The 26643-nt window shown below is 41.6% G+C and overlaps 1 protein-coding gene across 2 annotated transcripts in view; it reads right to left on the reverse strand.

Annotated features, from left to right (window-relative positions):
- The window catches only part of LRP5 (LDL receptor related protein 5), a 180235-nt gene that overhangs the window by 119547 nt on the left and 34045 nt on the right, over positions 1-26643 (reverse strand). For both annotated transcript variants that reach the window (XM_075047792.1, XM_075047793.1), the window contains exons 2-5: positions 24586-24982; positions 7266-7463; positions 2709-2905; positions 568-699 (exon numbers count right to left, since the gene is read on the reverse strand). In XM_075047792.1, coding sequence (XP_074903893.1) covers positions 568-699; positions 2709-2905; positions 7266-7463; positions 24586-24982 — 924 coding nt within the window. The remainder of the gene's footprint in view (positions 1-567; positions 700-2708; positions 2906-7265; positions 7464-24585; positions 24983-26643) is intronic.

Here is a 26643-nt window from a genome sequence, read left to right on the forward strand (position 1 = left end):
TCGAAGCAGGGGCAACTCACTGGTTTATCTCTAAAATACTACATGGGCACGTGGACAAATTTTTGGCACATCTGTGTGCAGAACATGTCTCAAGCATATTGCTAACTTTAAGATGGAACTGGAGGGCAATAACTCGGCCACCAGTGCTGCATCATTGACCACTACTGGACAATACATGGAAGGGAGCAGAAGTCTGTCCATGGTCTATTGTCTAAATGAAAAGATGTCCTACAATAGCTTACTTCTAATAAAATTCCACAATGCGGTCCACATACTACTTCATTCCTACAGGGAACTGGGAACACAAAATACAGTCAAAAGACACAAAATAAATTACAGCCAAATTCTCCAATTTCTGATGCAAGGGATTACTTTAGTTCATAAAAATCACCGTCTATGGTAGCCTGGCAGGAGATTTGAGTGTAAAATTTCTGCCATCTTCATCAGGACATGAGTGACATTTCAGTGTCAGGCAGTTCCTCTCAACTCACATTTTCAAGGCTCAACTTCTAAGCAGCAAACCCAAACCAACTCAACACTGTCACTGTAGAAAAGCCAAGCTCCTACCTGATTTGCATGTCCTGCCATCGTCTTCTAGCTGCACACCAGTGGGACAGGCACAGCTGTAGAAGGGGTCTCTTGGAGACAGCAGGCACAGATGGGAGCAACCACCGTTGTTTTCTTCACATGGAGTGTGAACTTCAAGAAACCAAAAAGATTTATTTTCTCCATGAGGAAGAAATTATAGATCCCAAATGACTGGCACAAGCTTTAGTGCTAAAAGACAGAGGAACCACAAAATAAAAGTGTTTGATTCCCCCCTCCCCAGCACCTTGCTTCTAGGGGCACCTAAATTGAGATGCACGCAAACGCTGATTTTGAAAGAGCTGACAGCTCAGCACATTCCCACTATACAGTTCTTTCAATGTTTCTAAAGCTGAACATAGCTAAGAGCTTTGGACATCAGTTACTTTGCGGATGTCAGGTCTGCCAAGCATCATGAAAATGGAAAACAGGGCTTGGAGGATGGTGATGGTGGGGGGGTAACCAGTTCTATGAAAGAAAGCAAAACATAACAATTTGTACAATTCCTACATTACAGTAGTGTTGTGTGTTGGAAACATCTTTTCCTACTGGAAAGCTTTCACAGCCAGACATATCCCTGAATCACCAGGAAATCCAGAGGAGCAACATGTAAAGTCAGCAATCTTGAAAATGAAAAAACAAACAAAACAAAACAAACAAACAAACAACAAAAAAAAACCACCAAACAAACAAAAATGGGAGGGGATGATGACAGGATGGGGACAGACACGCGACAACTGCACGCACCTATCTCATATACATGGGAAAAAAAGTGCCAGCAAAAGATGAAACTGTAACCATAAATCATAATTATGGAGAATATTGCTAGCTATTAAAAAAAAAATAAATGAAATATTGCAAGTCGTGCAAGATGTCTCCAAAATCAATCCTAGTTTGAATAAGCATCTGAACTGCTTTAATATAAAACCAGAAAATTTGGCTTGTGTTGCTTCCACTGACAGTCAAAAAGAGGTAAAAAAGGGAGAGGAAGGAATCCAAGCCTGATCTTAATGAAGTCATTGGCGTCTGAGCTACTTTCAGCATATGCTATTTCCCTACGTGCTGTATTTTCTTTGTGACTGGCCCAGAAATACTATGACCCAAGGCTGGGACGTTCCCTGAGCTAAAAGCAATGACAAGAATTCAGCATAGACAAACTCTTATCTGGAGCTGTGAGATAAACTAGGGTGCTGTGCATACCCGACAACCTCAATGAAAACGTGTTCCATCACCAAGATGATCTCCAAACTCCTTTTACTTACTTTCTAGCCTGTTTACTGACATCCTATAAACTTCACTGGAATGACAAACGTTATCTTTGGGGAAGCAAACTTTACAGTTGGTGTAAATAAAGAAGCCAATCCAAATGGCAAGAGTATCTCCCCTAGGCAAAAGATGATTTTTCCCGTAGCTACTCAATTATATACGTTTCCACGCCATTGCTTTTAAGTCCCATTCCTGCAATCCTAAAAAAACCCTAGACCAACTGCCACATGGAATCACAGGCATATACAAAATATATGCAGCCTCATTCAACTCTCAATTCTCTACACCTGCCTTCCTTTGAAGTAGGATCATACATAAAGGAAAAAATAGAGGCACATATATGTTTTATTACAAAAGCTCAGAACTAAATCCCTTCCGTACCAAAGCATTCATAAACTATTTGTTACATATTGAATATAAACACGATCAAGTCTAGGCTGCAAAAACCGGACTTGCAAGTACCTGAACATTACATATTTTGTGGTAATTCTACTCACTAAAAAAAAAAAGTAATGGTAAACATTTTTTTCAGTTGTGTTTAAAATAATGGTGTTAAACACATGCCAGGTGAGTCTTTATCATTCTCATTCAGATATTCCAAACCAAAAGATGTACCGAAGTACTCCACTGGATTTTGGATTTTGTTACCAACTGGAATGATAACTGAGCTCGTACCAATTCAGGCTGGAATTTTCAAGGAAAGGTACAGGATTTGGGTACTTATACCTTTAGCAACAAATCTCCTGACAAGTGTTCACAACCCTACAACTTCACACTAAACCACTTTTATGATTAACGTTTTTCCTGATAGATAAGTAACAGTCATGCAAAAAGTTTCAGGGAAAAGTAAAACATACAGTATGGCTGCCGGTCTGGACTTAAGACCTGGATGTCCATTGGTGAATATAGGGCGGACAGTATTTCTCTCCTTTTCTCTCCCGTCCTTTTGTTACAGGCATGAATGGAGCGCGTTTGCCAGTCTGTCCAATACAAAGTGTCTCCAGACAACGTCAGTGCAAAGGGATGAGTAAGACTACCTTCAACAACCTTTTGCCTAGATGAAAGAAAGAGCAAGGATTAAAAATGCATTGCTTCCACTTGTTACCATACAGAAAAAAATCTGGTTTTGTAAAAACTTTTATAGGAATTGTCTTCTTTTAATGAATTCACTGGACTGAGAGATTCACCTGGTGGTAAAAGTGATAATCAGACTGAAGAATGTAAAACAAGGCTTTGCCCCTTCACAGCAATAAGCACACAAATATACTGGGTTTCATAGTGACACGGTATCTAATTCAGCTCCACACTGACCTCTGAAAGGCCACACTGAAGTTCCTTAAAAGGGTTGTGCAGATACCCAAACACACTTGCCTTTTGGAGGAAACACAGGTCCAAAGAGGGCACCTCCAATCAAAGCATTACTCTTTTTGTCCCCCCATGCAATATATGACATCTTTGCCCAGGACTTGAGTTGCACTCAGTCCTTTCTTGTAGCAGGAAAAGGAAGAAACAACCCAAGAGTCTCTTTAAATTACTTCTCTTAACTTGGTCAGCTGCCGAAACAAATGTATTTCACATTACCTTTTCAAATGTAGAGCAAAGCTCAGTTATATTTTTTCTAAGACTAAATATTTATAATTAATATAAATCAGAAACATTTCAGATGTTTTTCAATGACCTCATTCAGCCACACCTCTTCTGGGGATGCATATATTTTCACATTGGTTATTAGCTGAACTGAAAGCCAGAAAACGCATGACGTTTCCGACTGTCATGGTTAAACCTCAGCCAGCAACTAAGCACTATGCAGCCACTCGCCCACTGCCCCCCCACCCAGTGGGATGGGGGAGAGAGTCAGGAAAATTTAGAACTCATGGGTTCAGATAAAGACAGTTGAATAGGACAGAAAGGAAAAAGATAACAACAGTGATAACAATAATAATAAAAATAAAAGAATTGAAATACACAAAACAAGTGATGCACAATGCATTTGCTCACTACTCACTGACTGACGCCCAGTTAGTCCCTCAGCAGTGATACGCCCCCAGTCCAGGCCAACTCTCCCCAGTTTATACACTAGATGTGACGTCGCATGGTATGGAATATCCCTTTGACCAGTTTGGGTCAGCGGTCCTGGCTGTGTCCCCTCCCAACTTCTTATGCCCCTCCAGCTTTCTTGCTGACTGGGCATAAGAAGCTGAAAAATCCTTGACTTTAGACTAAACACTACTTAGCAACAACTGAAAACACCAGTGTGTTACCAACATTCTTCTCATCCTAAATCCAAAACACAGCACTATACCAGCTACTAGAAAGAATATTAACTCTATCCCAACATGTCTTCTAAACTCACGGGATCCCCAAATTTATACACATTGCAATAAATTTGTATAAATTAGATTCACTAGTTTGGGGGACATTTACTAAGCCAGTGAAAACATACTTAACAATTCCTCAGTCAAAACTACATGAACTCCATTTTCACAAAATTCATGCATTTTATGTGTGCACAAACATACACCTTCCAAACCAGTGTTCTAACACAGCAAACCAGTATTCAAAATTTTCTATCACACAGCTTTGAAAAAGCTGAAGTCTCAGCATCATCTTGAAGGAAAGAGGAACATTTTTCTTATACCTAGATTCACATCTGCATTTAAATTGTTACCATTGAAGAGATTACAGAAAAAAAAACCAACAAAAAACAGCTAACATTTGGCACGGAAGGGTTCTGTTTCATTTTGAGCAGCATAGGTACTGTTTGCGTTTCCTGGGGGGGAAGGGCAGAATATAAAAAGTACCCCCAAAATTCTTCATATGTATTCAGACATGGACAAGTTTAAAACAGACTGACACATACAAACAAGTATCTACATACACATGTACAAAGGAGAAAATGTGGAAAAAAAGAAAACAAAATTATTATCTCTAGAACAGAAAGAATAAAATTGAAACTGCTCTAAAATTTCTGTCTTTCAAATTATCACTACTACTTCTCTCACCATAAAACATGACAGAATAAATAGAAATACTGATTTCACTTTCTCTTTCCACTCTCACCGTTGCTGTCGCTTCTTTACTAGTAACAGCAGTGGCTGTATTTTAGTATCGTAGCAGCTGTTTCCCATTATATATTGCCCCTATTTCCATCATTCTTAGATATCAAGTCTCCCCTTCTCCTGTAATTACATCCCTTGAAACAGTTCCAGCCGATGTGCTTGCAAACTGAAGCTTGCCAAGATGCAACAGGCAGATTGCTCTGGTAACATTAATCCACCATGCAGAATGCAAATTTCCTTTTTATTTGAATTCTGAAATGATTCTGGGACGGGAGGGGTAGAAGCATGTGAAACACCATAAGATTTCTTTATTGACAAGTCTGGGTGAAACTTATTTTGCTCTATATTTAAGGAACAGAAGCAACCTCCAAAGTTATCAACTAGTTGGAACTATTATTGAAGTCTACCTTGACACCAGAACCTAAGAGTCCCAACTTCACAGATGTCTATTTCAACATTGATCAGTGGAAGGGAAAAAAGAATAAATAAAAATTTCATTTTAAAAGAGTTAAAATTAAGATCAATATTCATGGCATTTTATTAATATGCATAACATTTTAGGAAGGAAGTTTTGTGATATGGTAACAATATAAAATATACACAGCTAAATGACATCAAGCTATTATATTGGACAACACCTAAAAGTCCACATGCAGTTAGACACAAGGAATTTCCAGAATGCATCCTGCACAGGCATATCCTGACCTCAAGTGTGCATTTACACCCTCCAGCAGCAATTGGACTCATTAACTCGACTAACCTCATTTATTCCAGTTGAGTAAAATATGTAAGAAGTGTACACCAGTGAGCTAATTATTTTTTTTTAATGCAAAATACATTAATTTTTCCTAACATACTGTTTCATTTATGGTTCAATGGAAAACTGCTTGGGAGGTGGGGCACATGCACTAATCTATCACAAAGTAATTTGGACAGATTGGTGGAATTAGTCTATTCAAAGGCTTGCTCCCTTTCAGGTGGCCTTTCTCTACCCTAAAATGAGCAAAATAAATTTTACTTACCAATTACAACTTAAAGTTTTTACACAGACAGGCAAGTAAAGTTTATACAATTTGTATGTGCATGATAACTGCAGAATCAGTCTGGAAACCTTACCCTCTGCCACTCACCCAAATCAGAGATACATATTCACCTTGTATTGTATGAAAATCTCTCTTAGAATTTGAATTTTGAGAGAGCATTTTCTTTCTGTCTATGAACCTGCACCTAGCCTTTGAGTTACCACTCCCTTCCATAAAGGCCTCTTCCCTTGCCTTATACTTCTGACTGTCAGTCAGTACTTGTCATGTACTACAATGCCGCCATTATCTAGCTCTTACATAGCGCTCTCAAAAGAACTTAAGAGTGTTTTATAAAGGACGTCAATATTGTTATTCCTCTTTTAGGAGTGTGAAAATCAGGCACAGGATGCACCACAGTAAAAAAATTGGAAAACACCATGGAAAATGCAGTGGTTTTTGGGGGGAAGGCATACTATTCTATTACACAGATATACATAAAATAAAACTCCTTCAACTTTTTACCAAAGCAGAATGACTTCATAACACGGACATGTAAAATGTTATGAAATTATGAAAATGAAAACATCATTTTAAACTATCTGAAGACCAAAGCCAGACCAGAATGCAGAGACTTGCCTTGTCGGCAGGACATTTCACTGGCAGATGACACTCACCCTTCAGGACCAACACAACCTGCCCATTGAACACTGCATAGAATTCAAAGTGCAGTCTCAAACACCCAGGTCTGCCCTGTCTGTGCCTACAAAAGCCAAAACTCAACAGCACACTTAGACAGCAGCCACCAACCAAAACTTCCATACTGTGCTTTCTATCAGGCTTTAGGAAAATCTGCTTCCTGCATGCTTGGCACCTGAAATAAGGTGAAGTTGGTTAATTTATAGGCATACCACAAAGGACATGTTTGGATGGTGCCAAGGACAAGTGTGTCTCAATGTGTATTTCCTGCTGAAAGAAAATACAGTAACAATACTGCAAAATCCCAGTCATTAGTTAAATGTTAGATTGCCTAGGGCCAATGATAAGCATCTCCAACTATTTTCAATGTAAGCTTAAAAATGAAAAATCCTGTTGTACAAGAAGGCTACGAACAGTCTGTAGTGAAATACTGATACAAATAGTCTTACTTTTAGAACCAGTTTTATAGTCTGTGAGGCTATTTTACTTTTTGCAAGGCTATTAGCAACTGCATTTAAAAAGAACACTAAGGTATTGGCATTATTCTAGATTACTGAAAAAAAAAACGCCTTAGTTCAAAATAAATGCAGGAAGTGAGAAATAACTTACACCATATTATTTTCTAAAGGAAACTTACCTAAAGGAACCATCCAGATTTGCCCTATGAATGAAACTCAGTTTTGCATCAGCCCAATAAAGTTTCTGCTCATCAAGATCTATTGTGAGTCCATTTGGCCAATAAATATCTGAATCGACAATTATTTTTCGTGTGCTGCTGTCCATTCCTGCCCGTTCTATTCTAGGTGTTTCACCCCAGTCAGTCCAATACATGTATCTGAAAAAGAAAGCAGAGGTACATACAAATTATATCACAATAAATGCTGGTTAGCTTTAGGAACAGAAGGGATGGCAGCTCTTTGCAAAGCTTGTAAGTGTATACACATAGAGTGGTGTATATACACAAATGTATATCCCCAAAACTTTAACATACTTATTAACATACTTGTTGACGTGAATCAAACCACAGTTTCAGAGGGTGCTAAAAAAGTCCTTCATGAGAGCATCTCTCACAAGCATTGCCTCTGCATAATGTATTACCATTCTCTTTCAATGTTGGGCAGCACCTGATTGTTATAAGCATTTACAACCGAGTATCATCCTTGCATGGCCAGCTATTACACATTAATATCCTAAATCACATTCCGAAGCAACTAATTACCTATCCAAGCAGGCAATGACCATAGCCAAGCTTCCTTCTGCAAGTCTGTACACAGAAAAGAATAAAATAAATCAAGTGCCCTGAAATTTGTTTCTGTCAATAAATAAATCATGATTCCATGCAGACTTAGAATGACATTAGATTAAATTTTGGGGTGCTTTTTTTCCCCTCCCATCCATGTCCCAGTTCTCCTGTCACCCTACCTATGGGCAATTTAAGTAGCCTGAATAGAGACACTAACAGCACTTATCAATTGGAAAGGACCAGATCAAAATGTGGCAAATCACGCAATGTCTGACTGAAAAGTTGAGACTGTACAGTTAGGAGAGAAATTGTCTGATCAGAAGAGGTCAGGCAGTTCCCAGCTGGCAAACATTACTCAGCATAATATATCCAGGTTGCAAATTTGGCATGCCAGGGGTGCAAACACAACACAGCTGACCCCTTGCACAGCTACCTCAGGCCAGTCAGAGAAACAATATTGTCAATACAGTCACTTCTGGCAGGGCCTGTGTCAGAAAGCCTTTGACCCGAGTGAGCCCTCAAACAAAATTAGGTGTCTGTGCACTGATTGGACTCTTCACCACTCCAGTTCATCCCGCTATAGTAGATCAACAATGGTGCCGGATGGGCATCAGCTGGGTAAGTGCACCAAGCTACATCTAAGCTAAGTCCTGCTACCACTGGAGCTCCAGAAAAGCGCGGTAAAGAGGCATCTATTCAGTCTTGCAGAGCCCACGCTTAGCCAGACTTTTCATAACCTGGATTATCCCAGACCCTCAAATCCCCTGCAGAAGACAGCACTGGCTATGCAACCATGCTAGAAACCACAAAGGAAGTAAATGAATGTGCACTGTGAACACACACGGAGGAAAAAAGCTTCATGGTTTCTTTTATGAAAGAATGCCGTCCACTTTGGGAACAAAGAGGGGACTACATTTGTAATTGCTATCATGTTTCTCAGCAGGATGTTCTCCCCTTCGCAACAAAAGCTGCTCCTGTAAACTGCAGTAGCTCTGTAGCTGCTTCACGTGCAGCTGGGGCCATCACTTCATCCAAGGAGGAACAAGCAGCTGTACAGTTATCCCCAGCACACATCCCTCACAACTCATTTAGGCTTAAAATGCTATGCTCTCCATGTACATACTGCACCCCGATTCAGCTGTACCTCCAGTTCCAGCACAGTCACAGCACCTATTTAGACCGTTCTGATCACAGCAGCACACCTAATCATTAGCATGTGTATCCTACTGAAGAGGGGAATATAGATAAAAATACAGATACACACAGACAGGTAGAAATTACTCACCTGTCTCACAATACACATACACTTGAGCATGGGAGGGTAAAACAAGGAATTTCTAGTTGAAATGGTAAAGCTTCCATTCAGATGAGTCCTCAGGCTTCTGAGACAGCTCACCTCAGAGTGGCTGCAGTGGACTCATGTCCCCAGATGCCTTCCCCAAAACATCTCAACTCCAGCAGCCAGGACAGAGTGACTGTTCCTGAAGAAGTGGCAGCAGTAGCTGAGCTGCCCCATTTCATAGGACAACCTGTGAATGTAAATTGCCACTCATTTTGGTTTTCCTCAACAAGTCAGGCTGTAATTTGTGGCAGCTCAAACTGTGTGGGGAAGCAGCTACTGAGAAACAGTGGAAGCCAGAGAAAAGCAGACATAAAAGAAACTGTCTACACAAACAGCTGGTGAATCAGACTGTGGAACTGATCCGGCCAAATACTCGCTTTTGGTCAGGCCAAATCAGTTCTCTGATCTGGCTCACCTGCACAACCTTGAAGTATTCAAAGGTGTTTTGGGTTTGTGTGGCAAGGTTTTGGTAGTGGGGGAGGGGGCTACAGGGGTAGCTCCTGTGAGAAGCTGCTAGAAGCTTCTCCAAGGCCGAGCCCATCAGCAACAGTGGTAGCACCTCTGCAATAACGCATTTAGGAAGGGGAAACCTGCAGTGGAGGAGGGCAGTGGGGTGTGAGAGAAAGCCCCGTGCAGACAGCAAGGTCAGTGAAGAAGGAGGGGGAAGAGCTGCGCTGGAGGAGGGATGCCCCTGCAGCCCATGGGGAGACGGCAGGCTGTCCCCCTGCAGCCCATGGAGGGAAGCGGGGGAGCAGATGCCCACCTGCAGCCTGGGGAGGAGCCCAGGGATGCCCCCGAAGATGGCCGTGACTCCATGGGAAAACCTGTGCTGGAGCAGCCTGTACCTGAAGGACTGCGGCCCATGGAAAGGACCCACACTAGAACAGCTCGTGAAGAACTGCAGCCCATAGGAAGGGCTCACGCTGCAGAAGTTCATGGAGAACTGTCTCCCACGGGAGGGACCCCACGCTGGAGCAGGGGAAGAGTGAGGAGTCCTCCCCCTGAGGAGGAAGGAGCGGCAGAGACATGTGATGAACTGACCCCAACCCCCATTCCCCATCCCCCTGTGCCACTGGTGGGAGAAGGTGGAGAAATCAGGAGTGGAGTTGAGCCCAGGAAGGAGGGAGGGGTGGGGGGAAGGTGTTATAAGATTTGGGGTTTACTTCTCATTATCCTTGTTTTGATTTGATTGGTAACAAATTAAATTGGGTTCCCCCCCCCCAAATCCAGTCTGTTTTGCCCGTGACCATAATTGGTGAGTGATCCCTCCCTGTCCTTGTCTCCACCCATAACCTTTTTGTTATAGTTTTCTCCTCTACATCCCACCAGTGAGCAAGCAGCTTCATGGTGCTTTGTTACCAGCTGGGCTTAAACCATGACAAAAGGACACCTTGATCCACATCTACAGGAATGAAGATGGAAAAAGATGGACTGTTGAATTAAGAAAAACCTGGCTATTAAAGGTGCCTTTGGTTTATATCATATGGCTATGACAGTCCCATACTTACTCATACATTGAAATGTATAAACGCAGACTAAAAAGGAGCTTAGACCAAAATCAAAAATCCCATGACAGTTATTTAAAAGCAAAACCAAAGGAGACAAAACTAGCTAAGTCCAATTAAACCTTAAAAGTAGGTTAAAATAAAAAGAATGAAAAAATATCCCCAAAATTACCCTTGAGCAAAATTCCTCTCCTCAAACCTCCCATTAAAATTGCAGCCTGCCCTGAAGCTCAGTGCATTCAGATGAAGCAAAGGAAAAAACAAGTCTGTAAGCCAAAGGGCCCTCCACGGATTTTCTATATTAAAGGAGCTCCAGCTCAAGAGCCTCTCCCCCCCAAAAAACCTGTTGGCTATTTCCATAGGTGATGTGTGTTTATCCTTGGCCACACAGACACTGTTGGACAAAAGTAGTACTTTCAACTTCACACATTAATTTGCCACAGGAAAACGAGATCCCTAGGTTTTAACTCATTAACAGGTACCAAGTTCAATCCTCACCAATGTCTGTGTCATTCAAAGGTCTAAAACTACACAGGATTAGCAAAGTAACTGTACCACAAAGGAAAGCTAGCAGGATGAAAATGCATTTAGACAGCATGTAGAACAATCTGAATGCAGGCAGCGTTCTTTCAAAGCATTTCTCTCCCAGTTGGACTTTTTTAATGCAACATATAAAAGATTATTATTACCCTGTCACCACCTCATCCTGATTGTAGGGTATCTCTGCAATCCTGTAAGTATCATAAAGCTGATCTTCCTGGTGAACTTTCCAGAATATATCGAGTCTCTGCAGTAATCAAGCACCTACTGAAGTAATGGTTTCATTCCCCCCACAGGCTACAAAGCACCCCCGTGGTCCATCATAGGAAAGCGTGCCAAGCAAGAGAATGGCAAAAGCAATTCTTGTCTCCATTTAACCTCCTCCCCTTTTCCAACAGGTTTCCACCCTTTCGGCAGGCAGCAGGTGCTGAGTTGCCATCAATTATAGGAAATCAGCTCTGGTTTGGGGGTCTCTGAACACATCAAGACCCTGAAGTGGGATTTTGGATACCACTGTAAGAAGAGATCAGCTGTTCGTGCAACAGGAGTGCAAGTCTCTGGTTTACATTTGCCTATTTAAAACCACGTCGCTGCCAAATGGAGCAGTTCCTCCCCTGGTTCCTACCCCTGCTGCTGACATTAGCACCCTACATGAAAAAAAACAAAACCAACTTTCAGTTACCTTAGCAAATGATCAGTCCAACCAATGGTTCCACAGCAGTGGTGCTTAAACAGAAGGAAGAAATAAAGGCAGTGGCCACACAGCTGAAGCCACCTATGAAACTTCCCCAGAGAAAGAGGCACTACTCTCCAACTCCCCCTAGATAAGTCACTCACAAATCAGGGCCTTGGACCCTACAATTAGCTAGGGCTAATTAAAAAAAAAAAAAAAGCCATTGTGAGCAAAATTCGCTGCTAAGCAGCTATCACAAACCAATGCTCTTAAAAAAACCCCATCCAAACAGCACTAGAGAAGCACTGGACAAAAAGCAGCCCTGGGACAAACTCTCAGGTTACTTTATACAGTTCTTCAAGGAAGCTTAAGTGTCTTCTCTCTTACTGGGTTTTAACCTTTAGTTCCAGACTTTCAAGGCAAAAAGGAAGGGGGGGCAGGGGGAGAAGAGATTAATATCTAATAATAATTTTGCAACAATTGCACCAATTTTGTCCCTAAACTGAACTGCACATTGTTACACCAAAGAAACCAGCAGGAACAAAGCAGAGCAAAAGCCAAAGCTTCATCAGGGAGAAGATGTAAATTTATACTTCTTTCTGAACACACAACCACTAACAGTTTATCCAGTCTATCATCCAGTAGCCAGAAGTACCAGACTCAACAGAGTTTGTAAAATTCAGTTACTGCTTTATTAGTAAGCACAGTAGCTGCAAGCTTTGCTACCAAGCTTTCTAGTCAGAAGGCAATTAAACAAATGCAGTTCAACTGCAGTCAGCAAGTCACTGGGTTTTGGCACATACTTAATTACCACATTGAATCAGGGCTTGAATAGTGCTTCAGTACTATCAGAAGAATGGGACTTAAAGCCACCTTGCAAAAATAATCAGATTTTAAAGTTGGTACACTGCACTCCAGCAGTCTTTTTTTTTTTTTTTTTTCTTTCCTCCTGCTTAACTCATTTTAACCAGGTGCGGGAGCAAAAACAGGATGAAGACCATACTTCCACTCAGTTTTAAAGCTGCAGGTCATTTCTTATTTCCTGGCGCTTCACCTCTCTTGTCATCATTTTTGCAAAGATTAGAAATCATGGCCATGCCCTCAAAGAGCAGCCAATCAGCCATTGGAGCTGGAAGGTATCACAGACATAATAAAAAGCGGCCAACACTGCCCAAACGCTTTTTCCACCTCCTGAAATGCAGTATGGTTGCCAAATCTTACATAACCTGCTTACACAAAAGGAGCCAGTTGTACAGATGATGTAAATCAGCAAAAACTCCTCCAATTTCAACAATGTTCTTGAACTTATATGAGCCCAGGGCACAAAACAGGAGTTTACAGGAAATTGCTACAAAGTTTAGATTCCTGCACATTTAAAACTTACTTCCCACATCCCACCTTTAAAGTTACAAAAACTCAACTGTGAAATTAAATAGCACCAATTGTTTACAGAAGGGAAAAGAATGGCTATCTTGTAGAGAATTAAGCTGCAAATTACTTACTCAAATTACCTCTTTGGTTTTTTTCAAGCACTGAACGTTGAGACCTGGATGTTCTTGACAAAAAACATTACATCAAACCCCAAAATATGCCACAGCAGGTAACCATCACAACTAATCACATTGTATTCAAAGACATGTATTTAAAGCAAAGCAAACAAAACCCCCAAGAACCACCCTTCTCCACTACAGTTTTCTTACAACATGTTTTATTCTGACAAGTTTATTCTTTTAAAATATATACATTACACATATAAATAGTATGCTATTTGGCAACTGAGAACAAAGAGGAAAAACATAATTGCCTGTCAACTGATGGATGCTCAAATATCATTGCAATGAAGTGCTTGCAAAGAAAGATCACATCTTTCCCTACTCACCCATATGGAAGGGAGTAAGACACCCTAGTGATTTCTCAAAGGTAAATAAGCACGCACTCAAAACAGCTTCAATAGCTTGTTAAAAAGTCAGGATACATGACACCATGAAGCTGAAGAATCCTCGGAGAGAGGGACTCAAGAAGATTTCCAAACACATTAAGTTAGAGAAGGAGGGCAGCAGCAATGAGATACTTGCAACACTACTTGGGGAGGTTAGAAAGAGAATTTTCAACTTGGAATGCAGTATTACTGCAAATATCTCTGATACATTGAGAAAAAGAAACTGCACTGGTAGGATTTCCGGGGGCGGGGTGGAAGGGGGAAAGACTTGCACACACTTTGTGTGTTACGCACTTTCCCCTCTAAAAGAATGTCCAGCACATTCATATGCAAAAACTCTACAAAGAACAGAAAAACAGCCATAAGAAGATAAAATGAGCCTTCATAATTGCTCCTCATGGTCACTAGATAAAGTACAAGAAACAACACAATATAACTTTTTCTTCCCAGACATTTCTGAGGATACATGAAGCAATATTATATATAAAGAAATAATTTCATACTGAAAGCACTTCACAAGCAACTCAGCATTACACTACCACTCTAGGGTGGTCAGGGAAGTCACAGAAAACAAGGTAGGGAAAGGACCTCATTGAGGTCACGAGCCCTGCACCAAAAAGGCTGCTTTTTCACAGAATCAGTGAATTCCTGAGGTTGGAAGGCACTTCTGGAGATTGCTGCAACCCCACCACTCAAGGCAGGGTCAACCAGAGCAGGTTACCCAGGACCTCATCCAGTCAGGTTTTGAGTATCTCTAAGGCTGGAGACTCCAAAACCTCTCCAGGCAACCTGTTCCAGTGATTCATCACCCTTTCAGTAGACAAGTATTTTCTTTCATTTAAGCGGAACTTCCTCTGCTTCAGTTTGTGCCTATTGCCTCTAGTCCTTTCACTGGATACCATTGAGAAGAGTCTGGCTCTATCATCTTTACTCCTTCATATCACATATTTATACACAGCGATATGATCCCCTGAGCCTTCTCTTTTAAAGGGTAAACAATCCCAACTCAATCAGCCCCACCTTCTATGGTGGATGGTCCAATCCCTTCATCATCTTTGTGGCCCTTTCTTAGGCTCACACCAACACATCCACATCTCTTCTGTGCTGAGGAACCCAGAACTGAACACAGTACTCCAGGGTGGCATCACCAGCACTGAGTAGAGGGGAAGGCTCATCTCCCTTGATCTGCTGGCAACACTCCTAATGAAGCCCAGGATGCATTGTCTTTCTTTTGCAACAAGGGCATATTGCTGGCTCATATCCTGTCCATTGACCCCAGGTCCTCCTCCTCTTTCAAAAAGTATGATTTATTTTAGGAAAGGGAAAAATAGTCCAAATATCACTACCTTCAACCCATTTTAAGACACACTGCAGCAACTCAAAAGTCAGGGGATCCTCCTACCAAAAGGTGTAGAATGAACTGCTAAACTCTCTCTCCATCAGCTTGTGAGACACCTCCCACCCTCTGCTGTTTACAGGTAGACCCAGTCATGACTTAACCTCTGACTTAACTACCTCTACCTAAAGTTAAGCCTAGATTTCTTCCTCTCTCCATAAGGAACATTGGATCAAAGCATATCAGGACAGTTCAAGAAATTGTGTCTACACACTGTACTGACTTAATGGAGGACAGGGGTCCAGCAAACATATTAAACAACAGTAATTCAATTGTGCAATTAAGGTGTTGGTTGCCCTCTTACCCATAGATCTCACAACTGCCCTTGAACATTTAGCCCAAGCCAACGCGTTTTATCTATTTCAGCATGCTGATGCAGTTTAATTCAATGTTTGGGAAAACAGTACACTCAACAGGCAATAACTTGTCAAGGCATGCAATCTAAGCATGTTCATTTGCATGCTTATAATTTTAAACACAATTTAACAAAACCCTGTTTTAAGTACACATTCAACAGGTTATGTAGAAAAACTCTTCCTTCAGCTTATACTATTGCTTAATTTCACATGAAAAAATTAGAAACATGTTTTGAGTTAAATCAAAGCCACCTATTCATGACAAACAGAATGGTGCCAGTCCAGCCAGACCAACACGTCATATATGCCATGACTTCCACGCTGCCTCTGTGCAGCTATAAACTGCACCCATCATGCCCTCTAATCAAAGAGAATCCCAGCTTCCACCATCTCTTTGGTCCCAAAGCTACATTCCTGACTTCACCTCAGAACCCAATGCAAGACACACTGGCACTGAGACAACCAAAGCCATCCTGTTCCCTTAAGAAATGCTGTAGAAATTAAAAAGATAAGAATACCATAATTCCCAAACTACTTAAGACGACTATATGCATACAGGGCAAAGAAGCCTCAGTCTCCAGGACTCAGGATATGAGGAATCACAGAACTTGTAGCAAAAAAAGAGTGCTAACAGGGGAGTGAGTTCAATGGGGTTATTAAGGAAGACTACACATTTCCACCTCTTCCCCATGCAATTCCAGCTGGGGGGGAGGGGGGAACGACCAACACTTTTTTCTGCCATCTTTGAACAGGCAGCTCGGTTCTCAAATGAAGCAAATGGTCTTTGAACAATTTATGCCCTTTAGTCATATGTATGAGCAGGAAAAGAGACTAATGAAACATTTATGGAAAGGCTGTCACCATCAAGGGCATCCATCTGAAAATTAGAGTAAATAACACTTCCCACAAGAACTTCAACTTTCACATGCATGAGACTATATGCAGCTATTTGGCCACACAACTTATCAAAAACTTTCCAACTCCCAGAAATTACAGCCATACCAAGATACTGGATATGACTCGTAACCAATTTTATGGTTGAGTACTTTTCTTACATTCTAAGAAAACAACTGTGCTACTCATATTCATCCTCATTACAGTGTTTCAAATAATTAACCAAAAGCTTCAAAATAATTTTATACTTGAAATTAATTACTAAATAGAGACACACAGGATATAAACTAATCTCCAGCTTTCAAGGCAGCAATAATCATGCTTCACTCAAAAACAGACCATCTTCTGCATTTTAACTGAGTAGCCGTAAGCAGAAGTAAGAGCTGCTAAAAACCATAATCTTTAACAATAGCATGTTTGCTATTTTTCTTCTTCAGTATTTGTAACAGTCACAAATTTTATTCAGTATTCCCCCTCCCCTCAACTACTGCAAAGGAGATAAGATCAGATGATACACTGTTAAAAACATTTCACCATTCACAGTCATTTAAATCAAAATATTCAAAGCCTCAGTCTATTGCAGCTCATACAGATCAGGCTTCAGCATACAGATCCCAATGATTTCAACACAGAAAGCCAACATGCTTAACCTTATGTACGCAACATACTGCTGTGTGGGACCTAGGTCCTGGTGAATCAGCAGTAAACACCGCTGCAGTTTTATTTAAGTGCTGCTATAAACACAGTCATGAGTTATGTAAGAACAGCTATAGGTCTGGTTCACGGTTTTGCTGTGACACTGGGGAAACACTGGATTAACACCTAGGCGTGTCTGAGGCTTTTAACTTTAGACTCTGAACTGAGAGCTTTCTAATCTTGCTAGCTGTCCCTTCTAAAACCATTTTTTAATATCCCACTTGTCATATTTAGTCATCCAATCCTTTCCTTCCTTCAGTGCCAAATATACGTTAGGTCAATGACAATCATTGCTTGTAGATTTTAGCTAGTTTGCCAGTGACAGACATTGCTTGCAGATTTTGGCTAATTTCCCATAAGCAACCTGAAGCGATGGTTAGGCTGGGCTATGGCACACACTTCCCTAACGCTGTTCAGAACCTGATTAGACTTGTTTTAACCTCTAAACCAACGGCCACTCTGCAGAATGCCAAAACTGATGATTAGTAGCTTTATCCTTTGTACTCAATAATTTTTTTTTATTGCTGTTTTCTAATTTGCATCTTATTTCCTTCCCCTAAAGCCTCTGCTGTTCCAAAAGGGGAAGACTGCTCCATCAATGAAGTTGGCTTCTGCGCTAGTCTGCTAGCACTTCCACTGCCCAACAGACCCACAGCAAGTCATGAAAGACATTTTAAGAACTAAAATGAGGGAGGAAATGTAGAAACAGGTTTGGAGCTTTCCTTCAGCCAGTCACACCACTTCAAAAGTCCTTGCTCTCCTCCTCCACAAACATCATTTCTACAAACCCCAGAGTTAGCATGCCAGCTCAGGTATGGCCAATTCAACAACCCCAGTGACTGCACCAAGGCTGCTGCTACACACATGCAAAAAAGCCCACAAGACAGCACGGTTTTTCTGGAGGCAATCAGGTTTTATTTTTCCTTAAAACAACCGTTTCACAGATGTCAGATGTTTCAGCTCTTTGTGCTTCAGCAGACAGAGGGGGCAGAAACTTCTCAAGCAGTACTGTCTGCTGAATAAGCCAAACCATAGAAAATACATCCTGAACTTGAACAGTACACTTGCTCTAGAAGATATCGCAGCAGCCATCACACAACTAGGAACAAATTCAAGATTTATATTAACCAAAGTAGATGTTTCTAATACATTGTAGGCTTTAATAATGTGAACTAACTTCTTCACTAAGCACTTAGCAGTGAAAATCAGATTTGAGGATTACAGATATGCTACAGCTTCTCAGAATCAGAGCCCTGTGTTACAGGTTGAAGGTAGCATGTCTTTAGAATTAGATTTAGAGGTCCAAGATTTAATGGCCCTTGTCAACACACATTCTAGGCTGTTCAGATCTAAGATCTTCCCTACAGGACTGAGAATTAACTCATTTGTTTTGGCTATGTATTCATATGTTATTTTCAAAATTTCTTTTTGGGAAACTGAAGTTTGCTTGCCTCGACACATGATAAGGACCTGCTTCTGAAATGCATTCCTGCTTCTGGTTCTTTGCACTGTGTTGCACAGAATTTGAGCTATGTCTTTAGTTGGTCTTAAGTAAAATCTTTACATACACTAACCTAAGTTTTGTTAGAAGTTGCTGTTCTGAGAACACAAAAATATGTATGCAAAAGCTGTGAACTCAAACTTAATAAAACACCAACACCACTGAATCCCCCATCAACGGCCCACCTAGCAAGAATGTATATAAATGCTAATGTTCTCCAAAACAGTGCTATGAATTTTAGCCTAATGTCTTCCATTAAATAAACTCAGCTTCACATAACCTACACCAGGTCTGGGATCTGGATGTTCAGAACAAAATGTCAGTGAATTTGCAGAAAAATGTTTTGTACTCTCCTCTGTCTGCTTAGTTCATCCTTAATTTCAGGGAAGCAGGATAATTGGTTTATCACATATTCTGCCTGCTTTGATTCCTAGAATATCTAGTGGATCCAGCAAGAAAACTTTAAGGTGTATGGAAAAGAATGCCATGTTACATATGATACTGTCTTGGAGCATCAGAAAATCCTGTACATTTAATGAATTTCACTAGCTGGGAAGAGTAGAGACCCACAGATGATCTGCAAGTCTCTCACAGCTTGCCTTAAAAGAAATAAATTTTAGAAATGATCTGAATGATTGTTAGGAGAGATGACAAGGGCTTCTCTCTTTCGAGTTATAACCTTCAGATAAGCATTGCCATTAAAGGCAGAAGGTAGGTTGAGTGTGGAAATGATGAAGTTGTCTTTAAAAATGGCATTACACCAAGCCCACCAAAACATCCCCAAAAATCAGACTTTTGAGTGTCAGCCAGAAATCACAGAAAAACAGGCTTCGAAAGGAATCGCTAGAAGTCAGCTAGCTCATCTCCCATGCCCTAAGGCTTGGTCATTACACCTATAACATTCCTGAGAGATGATCACTGTATATTCAATACGTTCTCCTCTATTCTCTCGAACTAGTCTATGTCTTGAAGAACCGCACTCAAAATGGAATAAAACCCACTTATTAGGCAAATGCCACTCTGGGCACGACATCCCACTGTGAACACCACAACATTAAATGGAGTCCTGCATCCATCTCTGCAGAACAGCCTTACTAAAGCTAAAAGAGAAGAGAAGGTGTCACCCATCTACACAAGGACATGTTATTTTGTCAACAGAAGGAAATTAGATTTGTTTGACACAGAGCATTCTTAACAAACCCATGCTTGGGTACTATTAGTATTGGCTAAGCATTTACAAACTGCTTATTTGTCCCATTTTTCTTCTGGAAACTGAAGTTGACTGGCCTATACCTAATGAAGTTTTCTTCCTCATTTTCTAAGCTTTCCCGCACTTTTCTAGAAGAAACTGTTAAAAGGCCAAAATCACATTTGTGGAAATTATTCCAGACCAAAAGCAAATGTCTAGCAACTTTAAGGCTGCATCAACTATTTGAAGAATCCTAGTCTAAATTTCATCAGATTTTATGATCCAGAAAAAAAACCCACAAACTTACTGAAGTGCTCTAAATTTTAGCACAAATTCTTACTCTTCTGTCAGTTGTAATAAATGCATTAGCCACCTGATCACAAAAACTTATTAACAAAAAGACAAATGAAAAGGTACTAAATGGTTCTTCTTTCCCCAGAAAATACCAGTAAACCAGGAACAACTGGTTCTAGGTGAGCTCAAACCCAGAGCCTGCTGTGCCTAAGTCAAATGTAATGATCAGTACTTCAAGATGCACCTATGAAATATTTCAGAACTACCATGTGAAATGAAGTGGTTGTAAAAGCAAATTAAATTTGAATGTTTTATTCCACAAATATACAGAAAGCATGATTTTTTGGTTTATTGTTTACTATATTAGATAGTTATTTGGGCAAACCTGCCTTTAATTCAATAGGACACTTCTGCAATATTGGACTTTGTCACTTTTACCCAGAAAAGCAGCAATATGGAGGCTGATTTTAACAGACCATAGTGGGGATTAATTGGTTAATTATAAAGCATACATGTATCTCCATAATACATTTTCACAGACCATTTATTTATGTTGCTTTGTTGCATTGGATTAATCCACAAATCAAACAGGCTTACAGTTAAGAAACATCTGCCACAAGGTAAAACTGACAGAGGTGTTTCATGTAAAGCTGCTGCTCCCAGTGGAAAAAAAAACCCAACTTGTAGACTGAACTAATTATCAGGACAGCAGCACTGGCAACCCAAGGAATTGATCTGAGCAAAAGTCAGAAGAACTGTCATTCTCTCCTCATCTCAAGCAATTTTGTTGATTAATACTAGAAAGTCTCAAGTTGACCAGCTCACATTGCAGACATCTACATTTCTGGCAAATGAATCTTCTTCCTTATATTAGCCCATTCCACAGTAACTGTTCATACTTGCACACCTTCCCTAGAAGAGTAAGTGCAAGATACTTGAAAGTAGAGAACCCTTCCGGGAAAGAAAGAATAGGCTACCACAAATTTACGGAAAGGCAAAACCAAGGTAAGATACCTAACACACACCAAAATGGTGTTTTCTGTTGTTACACTTAGTGGATTTTGTGTATGTTTAAGAAATGTAGCACATCTGTTCTGCACAGAGTATTGCTGCGAAGAACTGCCTTTCAAAGTCACACAAAATAAAGCATGCCTGCATCCCTCCTTCCAAACACAGAAGTTTGCTTGGTGCAGAAGCACTGCAACTTCACCATCATCACTGATGATTTTAAGAAAGCCTTCCTTTTGACCTGTACCAACAATACTTTCTCTCCTGGTTGTTCTAATCCGGTTTTCATTAAAAATAATAATTTCCTATGTCCTGTAGCATAGGAGCAATATACCACCAGAAATCCCCAGTTAATCCCTTCAGTTTTCCAAAACAGGAGAGTAAAAAAAGCACATAATATGGCATGAAATGTACTGCCACAACCAATATTTAAGCTACCTTAAAGAAAATAGTCAAAAGGCAAGGAACTGCATCCACTTATGAGATGTCAGCCTGGCACTGGTATTTCATGGAAAGCACCATTCCACTCTCTCTGATCTACCTCATTATAAAATACTCAATTTAACATCATATTCCCTCTTTAAATTACACTACTGAACTCTAAATCTTCAGCATTAATTAATTCTGCATGGATTACTTGCTGTCAGGATACACACAGGATTCCTGCTAATTTATTTTAAATACTTCAATACAGCAATTTTCTATGGGAAGAATTCCTCTCACCTAAAGGTATCCATAGTGAAGTCAGGATTAAGAGGAGAAGGTCCCCTCTGGAAAATTACTTTGCTCCAACAAAGTCACTCCACTTTCCCTTTTACTGATTATGGCTGTACCTTTCCACCAGTTATCTGAAGGATACAGGCAGCTCCAGCATTTGACTTGTCAACAAAACTAAGGATTTTGTTTCTTTGGGTACATACAGTCCCATTTAGTACTTATACGTCCTTTACTTATTAATCATAAATGTACCCCTAACTCCTCGCATTCATCTGGGAAGCCTTATGCAGGAATGACTGCAAAAACAACCCGACAAAGTTCCAGGGTGTAGCGTGGCAGTTGCTGACATGACAATCTTAAGCTGCCCTCTGTTGCCTAGTTTCAATTTTCACTTCTCATACACCTGAAGAAGGTGGTTTCTCACAAGACTGTCCAACTCCCAGTGTAGGATGAACCACAAATACAAAGTAGTTTGTGGTTTATCGTAAGCCCTTGTATTAACTCACCATCCTTTTGCAATGAGGCCAGACTCAGCGAAAATGCCAGTTGACGCCAGATTTCCTTACAGATGAGAAACCTACCTACACATACCGTACAGAAGAGGAAGATAAAGTGATCCCTGAGAAAAAGTTGTGAAAACAGCAGTAGATTAGTGGCAAACCACCTCACTTGTATGGATTTGTGCACACGTATTGGCTTTGTGTGGCAAGGTTTTGGTAGCAGGGGGCTACAGGGGTGGCTTCTGTGAAAAGCTGCTGGAAGCTCCCCCCATGTCCAATGGAGCCAATGCCAGCCAGCTCCAAGGCAGACCCGCCGCTGGCCAAGGCCGAACCCATCAGAGATAGTGGTAGTGCCTCTGGGAGAATGTATTTAAGAAGGGAAAAAAAAAAAAGTTGCTGCCCAACAGAAACTGCAGCCAGAGAGAGGAGTGAGAACATGTGAGAGAAACAACCCCGCAGACCCCCAGGTCAGTGCAGAAGGAGGGGGAGGAGGTGCTCCAGGTGCTGGAGCAGAGATTCCCCTGCAGCCCGTGGTGGGGAAGACCCTGGTGAGGCAGGCTGTCCCCCTGCAGCCCAGGGAGGTCCACGGTGGAGCAGATCTCCACCTGCAGCCCATGGAGGACCCCACGCCAGAGCAGGTGGGTGCCCGAAGGAGGCTGTGACCCCGTGGGAAGTCCATGCTGGAGCAGGCTCCTGGCAGGACCTGCGGCCCCATGGAGAGAGGAGCCCACGCTGGAGCAGGTTTTCTGGCAGGACTTGTGACCCTGTGGGGGACCCACGCTGGTGCAGTCTGTGCCTGAAGGACTGCACACCGTGGAAGGGACCCACGCTGGAGCAGTTCATGAAGAACTGCAGCCCGTGGGAAGGACCCAGATTGGAGAAGTTTGTGGAGGACTCTCTCCTGTGGGAGGGACCCCACGCTGGAGCAGGGAAAGAGTGTGAGGAGTCCTGCCCCTGAGGAGGAAGGAGGAGCAGAGACAATGTGTGATGAACTGACCACAAGCCCCATTCCCTGTCCCCCCACACTGCTGGCAGGGAGGAGGGAAAGAAGACTGGGAGTAAAGTTAAGCCCAGGAAGAAGGGAGGGGTGGGGAGTAGGTGTTTTAAGGTTTGGTTTTATTTCTCATTATCCTACTCTGATTGGATTGGCAATAAATTAAATTAATTCTCCAATTCGAGTCTGGTTTTCCTGTGACGGTAATTGGTTGAGTGATCTTTCCCTGTCCTCATCTCAACCCACGAGCCCTTTTGTTATATTTTCTCTCCCCTGCCCAGCTGGGGGGGTGGGGGGGTGTGAGTGATAGAGCGGCTTTGGTGGGCACCTGGCATCCAGCCAGAGTCAACCCACCACAGCACACAAGAGAAGTGCACCTCACTTCTCTCTTCCCCTTATTCCAGGGATCCAACTGGCACAGCAGATCTTCAGTCATCACTACAATGAATACAGGGCCCAAACTGCACAACATCAGTACTATTCGTGCACAGGGATAGCAAATAGCACATGTGAAATGGTGGGGAGTATTGAAGAGGGAGGGAGGAGCCATATAGAGGTACAAGTATTTTCAAGAGCACTAGAAGTGACACATCCAGCCTGCTCCCTTATTACTTCCTAACCTGGTCACCTAACAGCATTGAGAGTCCCCGGTTTCACCTGGATTCTTTTACTTGCTGGCACAAAAATGATTATCAATATCAACAATCAAAAATATCCTGATTTTGTTTACCAGAGCATAGCAAGAGAGAATTCCTGTTTCAACTCAAGCAGATTTACATGCCTTGCTGTCTAGATACATTAAATAGGCATCACATATCAAATGAAAGTTAACTTACCAGGCAAGACAACTGAGAAGATAACAATTAAAAAGGATTGAAAAATTAATTACTTTTCAGAAGTGCAATGGAGTAAGTTAGGCCATCATACTGGTTCAATATTTGGCTTGGCACCTAAGAACAGCTGTATTTTTCTTTTTGGCTCTATGTCTGGCCTGTCATTTCTTGCCACAAAATATTTAAGCTCAAACATATGTTCAGCTACAGATCTTGCGAAAAATACCTTGGGAAAATGTGAACTGAAACAAAAGGCTGTGTTTCTTTTTCAGAACTAAAAACTCAACATAAATCACCACTGTATCCATTTAAGCATTTAAGTCAAATTAATATTTACCCATGAGCAGGATCCAAAGCTATTGCCCTGGGCTGATCAAGGTCTTGCCAGAAGAGGACTTTTCTAGATGTTCCATTGAGATTAGCTACTTCTATCCTATTGGTTTCTGAATCCGTCCAGTAAAGTTTTTTCCCAATCCAATCACATGCCAGGCCATCCGGGGAAACCAGACCAGAAATGATGACATTCTGCACCACATTCCCAGTTTGGTTAATGTAAGTTTGCTTGATGGCTTCTTCACTCACATCTGTCCAGAAAACGATGCCTTGCGAATACTGGAAGTCAACCGCAGCAGCATCCTCTAAACCACTGACCACCACAGTGGACTCCAGCTTTGTGCCTCCAGCATCCACAAGTCGAACATCCCGCCGGTTGGCAAAAAGCAGAAAGGGAGATGCTACAGAAGAAAAAAATGAAAACATGTTAGTATTACTGGCATTTACAGATGTTAAAGCACTGAGTATGAATATGGCAGAGGAGGATTTCTTTTCCAAGATCAGCAGGGCAGGCAGCACAGCAGAAGGAACACAGAAGTTTCACATGAGAGAAAAATGCACACTACCCAAAAACCTCTTCCTTCCACACATCAGACAAAGGAGTAAAAGACAGAGGGAAAAGCAGGCCCAATTCTGTATCTACAGGATATGGATAGCGTCTTCAACATAGTTAAGAGTTCAAACTGCGGCCCTTCAACAATACCTTCTGTCAATCCATAAACCCAGGTTTAGAACAAATTAAGTCTTCACGGTTTAAAAGCTTGGTTCACCCAGCTTAAGTAGTAACAACACACAGAAGGCAAGTTCTGATGCCTTTTAGTAGCAGGCTGGAAGCTAACAGCACTAGACACAACACCCTGAAATGCTCCTACCAAGTGCCCTCCTAGATGGCAAAGACTGTGACAGAGGTTCAGAACTACTATCTTCTCCCCTACACCACAACAGGAGAGAAATTTAAGGAAGAGTTTGAAGGAAGATGATGACATGGGTTGTGGAAGTTTGTGGGGACTGCTGTTAGCTGGAAGAGGCAGCCAGAGAAAAAGGACAAAGGTTCTTGCTGTTTGAAGCTGTAAGTGGGTGGTGGAAGCTGAAGTCCTAGTACTGAATGACAGGGAACAGGCTTTAAAAGGGAAGCTAACTTATGATTGCTGCAAAAGGGATGGGAAGCTTAAAGACATGTCCAAGTGACAGTCGTAGAGATATTCCAGCAGTACCTGCACAAATTCTACATCTCTTCTGTGCGAGGTTCAGCTGGACCATGACAGAACCTCAGCAGATGACGCTGGCATTCACAGACAGAAAAGAAGGAGGTGTGGAGAGAGACTCATCAGAGGCAAGGAAATGAACCTCGTTGAGTTGGATCTGACAGCAAGACATACAAAAGCAGCAGTAACACTAGCAGAGATTTCAGCACAGACAAGATGACTTTTCTGTCATACCAGATCTCATCCGCCATTATACAAAGAGAGAGAAATCTGTGCTTGCAATTGAGGCTGTCCCTCCACACACTGAGAGGGAGAGAAAGGTATGAAGGTCTGAGTCCTACAACTCCTCCCTCCGCTTACCCAGGCAGAATATTACAAAACTCTGGCAGAAGAAGACTGTAAAGATCCTCTGAAGGACCCACTATGGTGGGAGAGGGCATGATTCAAACAAACAGAGACAAAGGCATGATTCGGCCCAACTGCTTCTTCCGGAAGAGGACATTAACTAGACATACTGCAGAACATTCCTTCCCAACCATACCAGCTAGACTGATGGCCAAGTAAACCACTTCATTTCTCTCCTAAAAGCGCAGGCTTGCTTCTTTATCCAGCAGTTAACAAGAAAAATGGTTACCTGCAGATATGGCTGAGAAGGCAGCAGCCAAGTACAAAGATGCCATCATACCAGCCCCAACTGTGAACGCCACTGGCAGCTGAGGAGGATGCCAGTATTTCAGAAAAAGCCACTAGATGCTGGAAGTAATGGAGCTCCCTCAGCCTCTCCTCCAATTGCCAAAGTCTGGTAGGGATCTTATGTCATCAAACAAAAAGCTACTTTCATTTGCCCCTACTGTTTG

The sequence above is a fragment of the Buteo buteo genome, chromosome 16, assembly GCF_964188355.1.
Source record: "Buteo buteo chromosome 16, bButBut1.hap1.1, whole genome shotgun sequence".
NCBI lineage: Eukaryota > Metazoa > Chordata > Aves > Accipitriformes > Accipitridae > Buteo > Buteo buteo.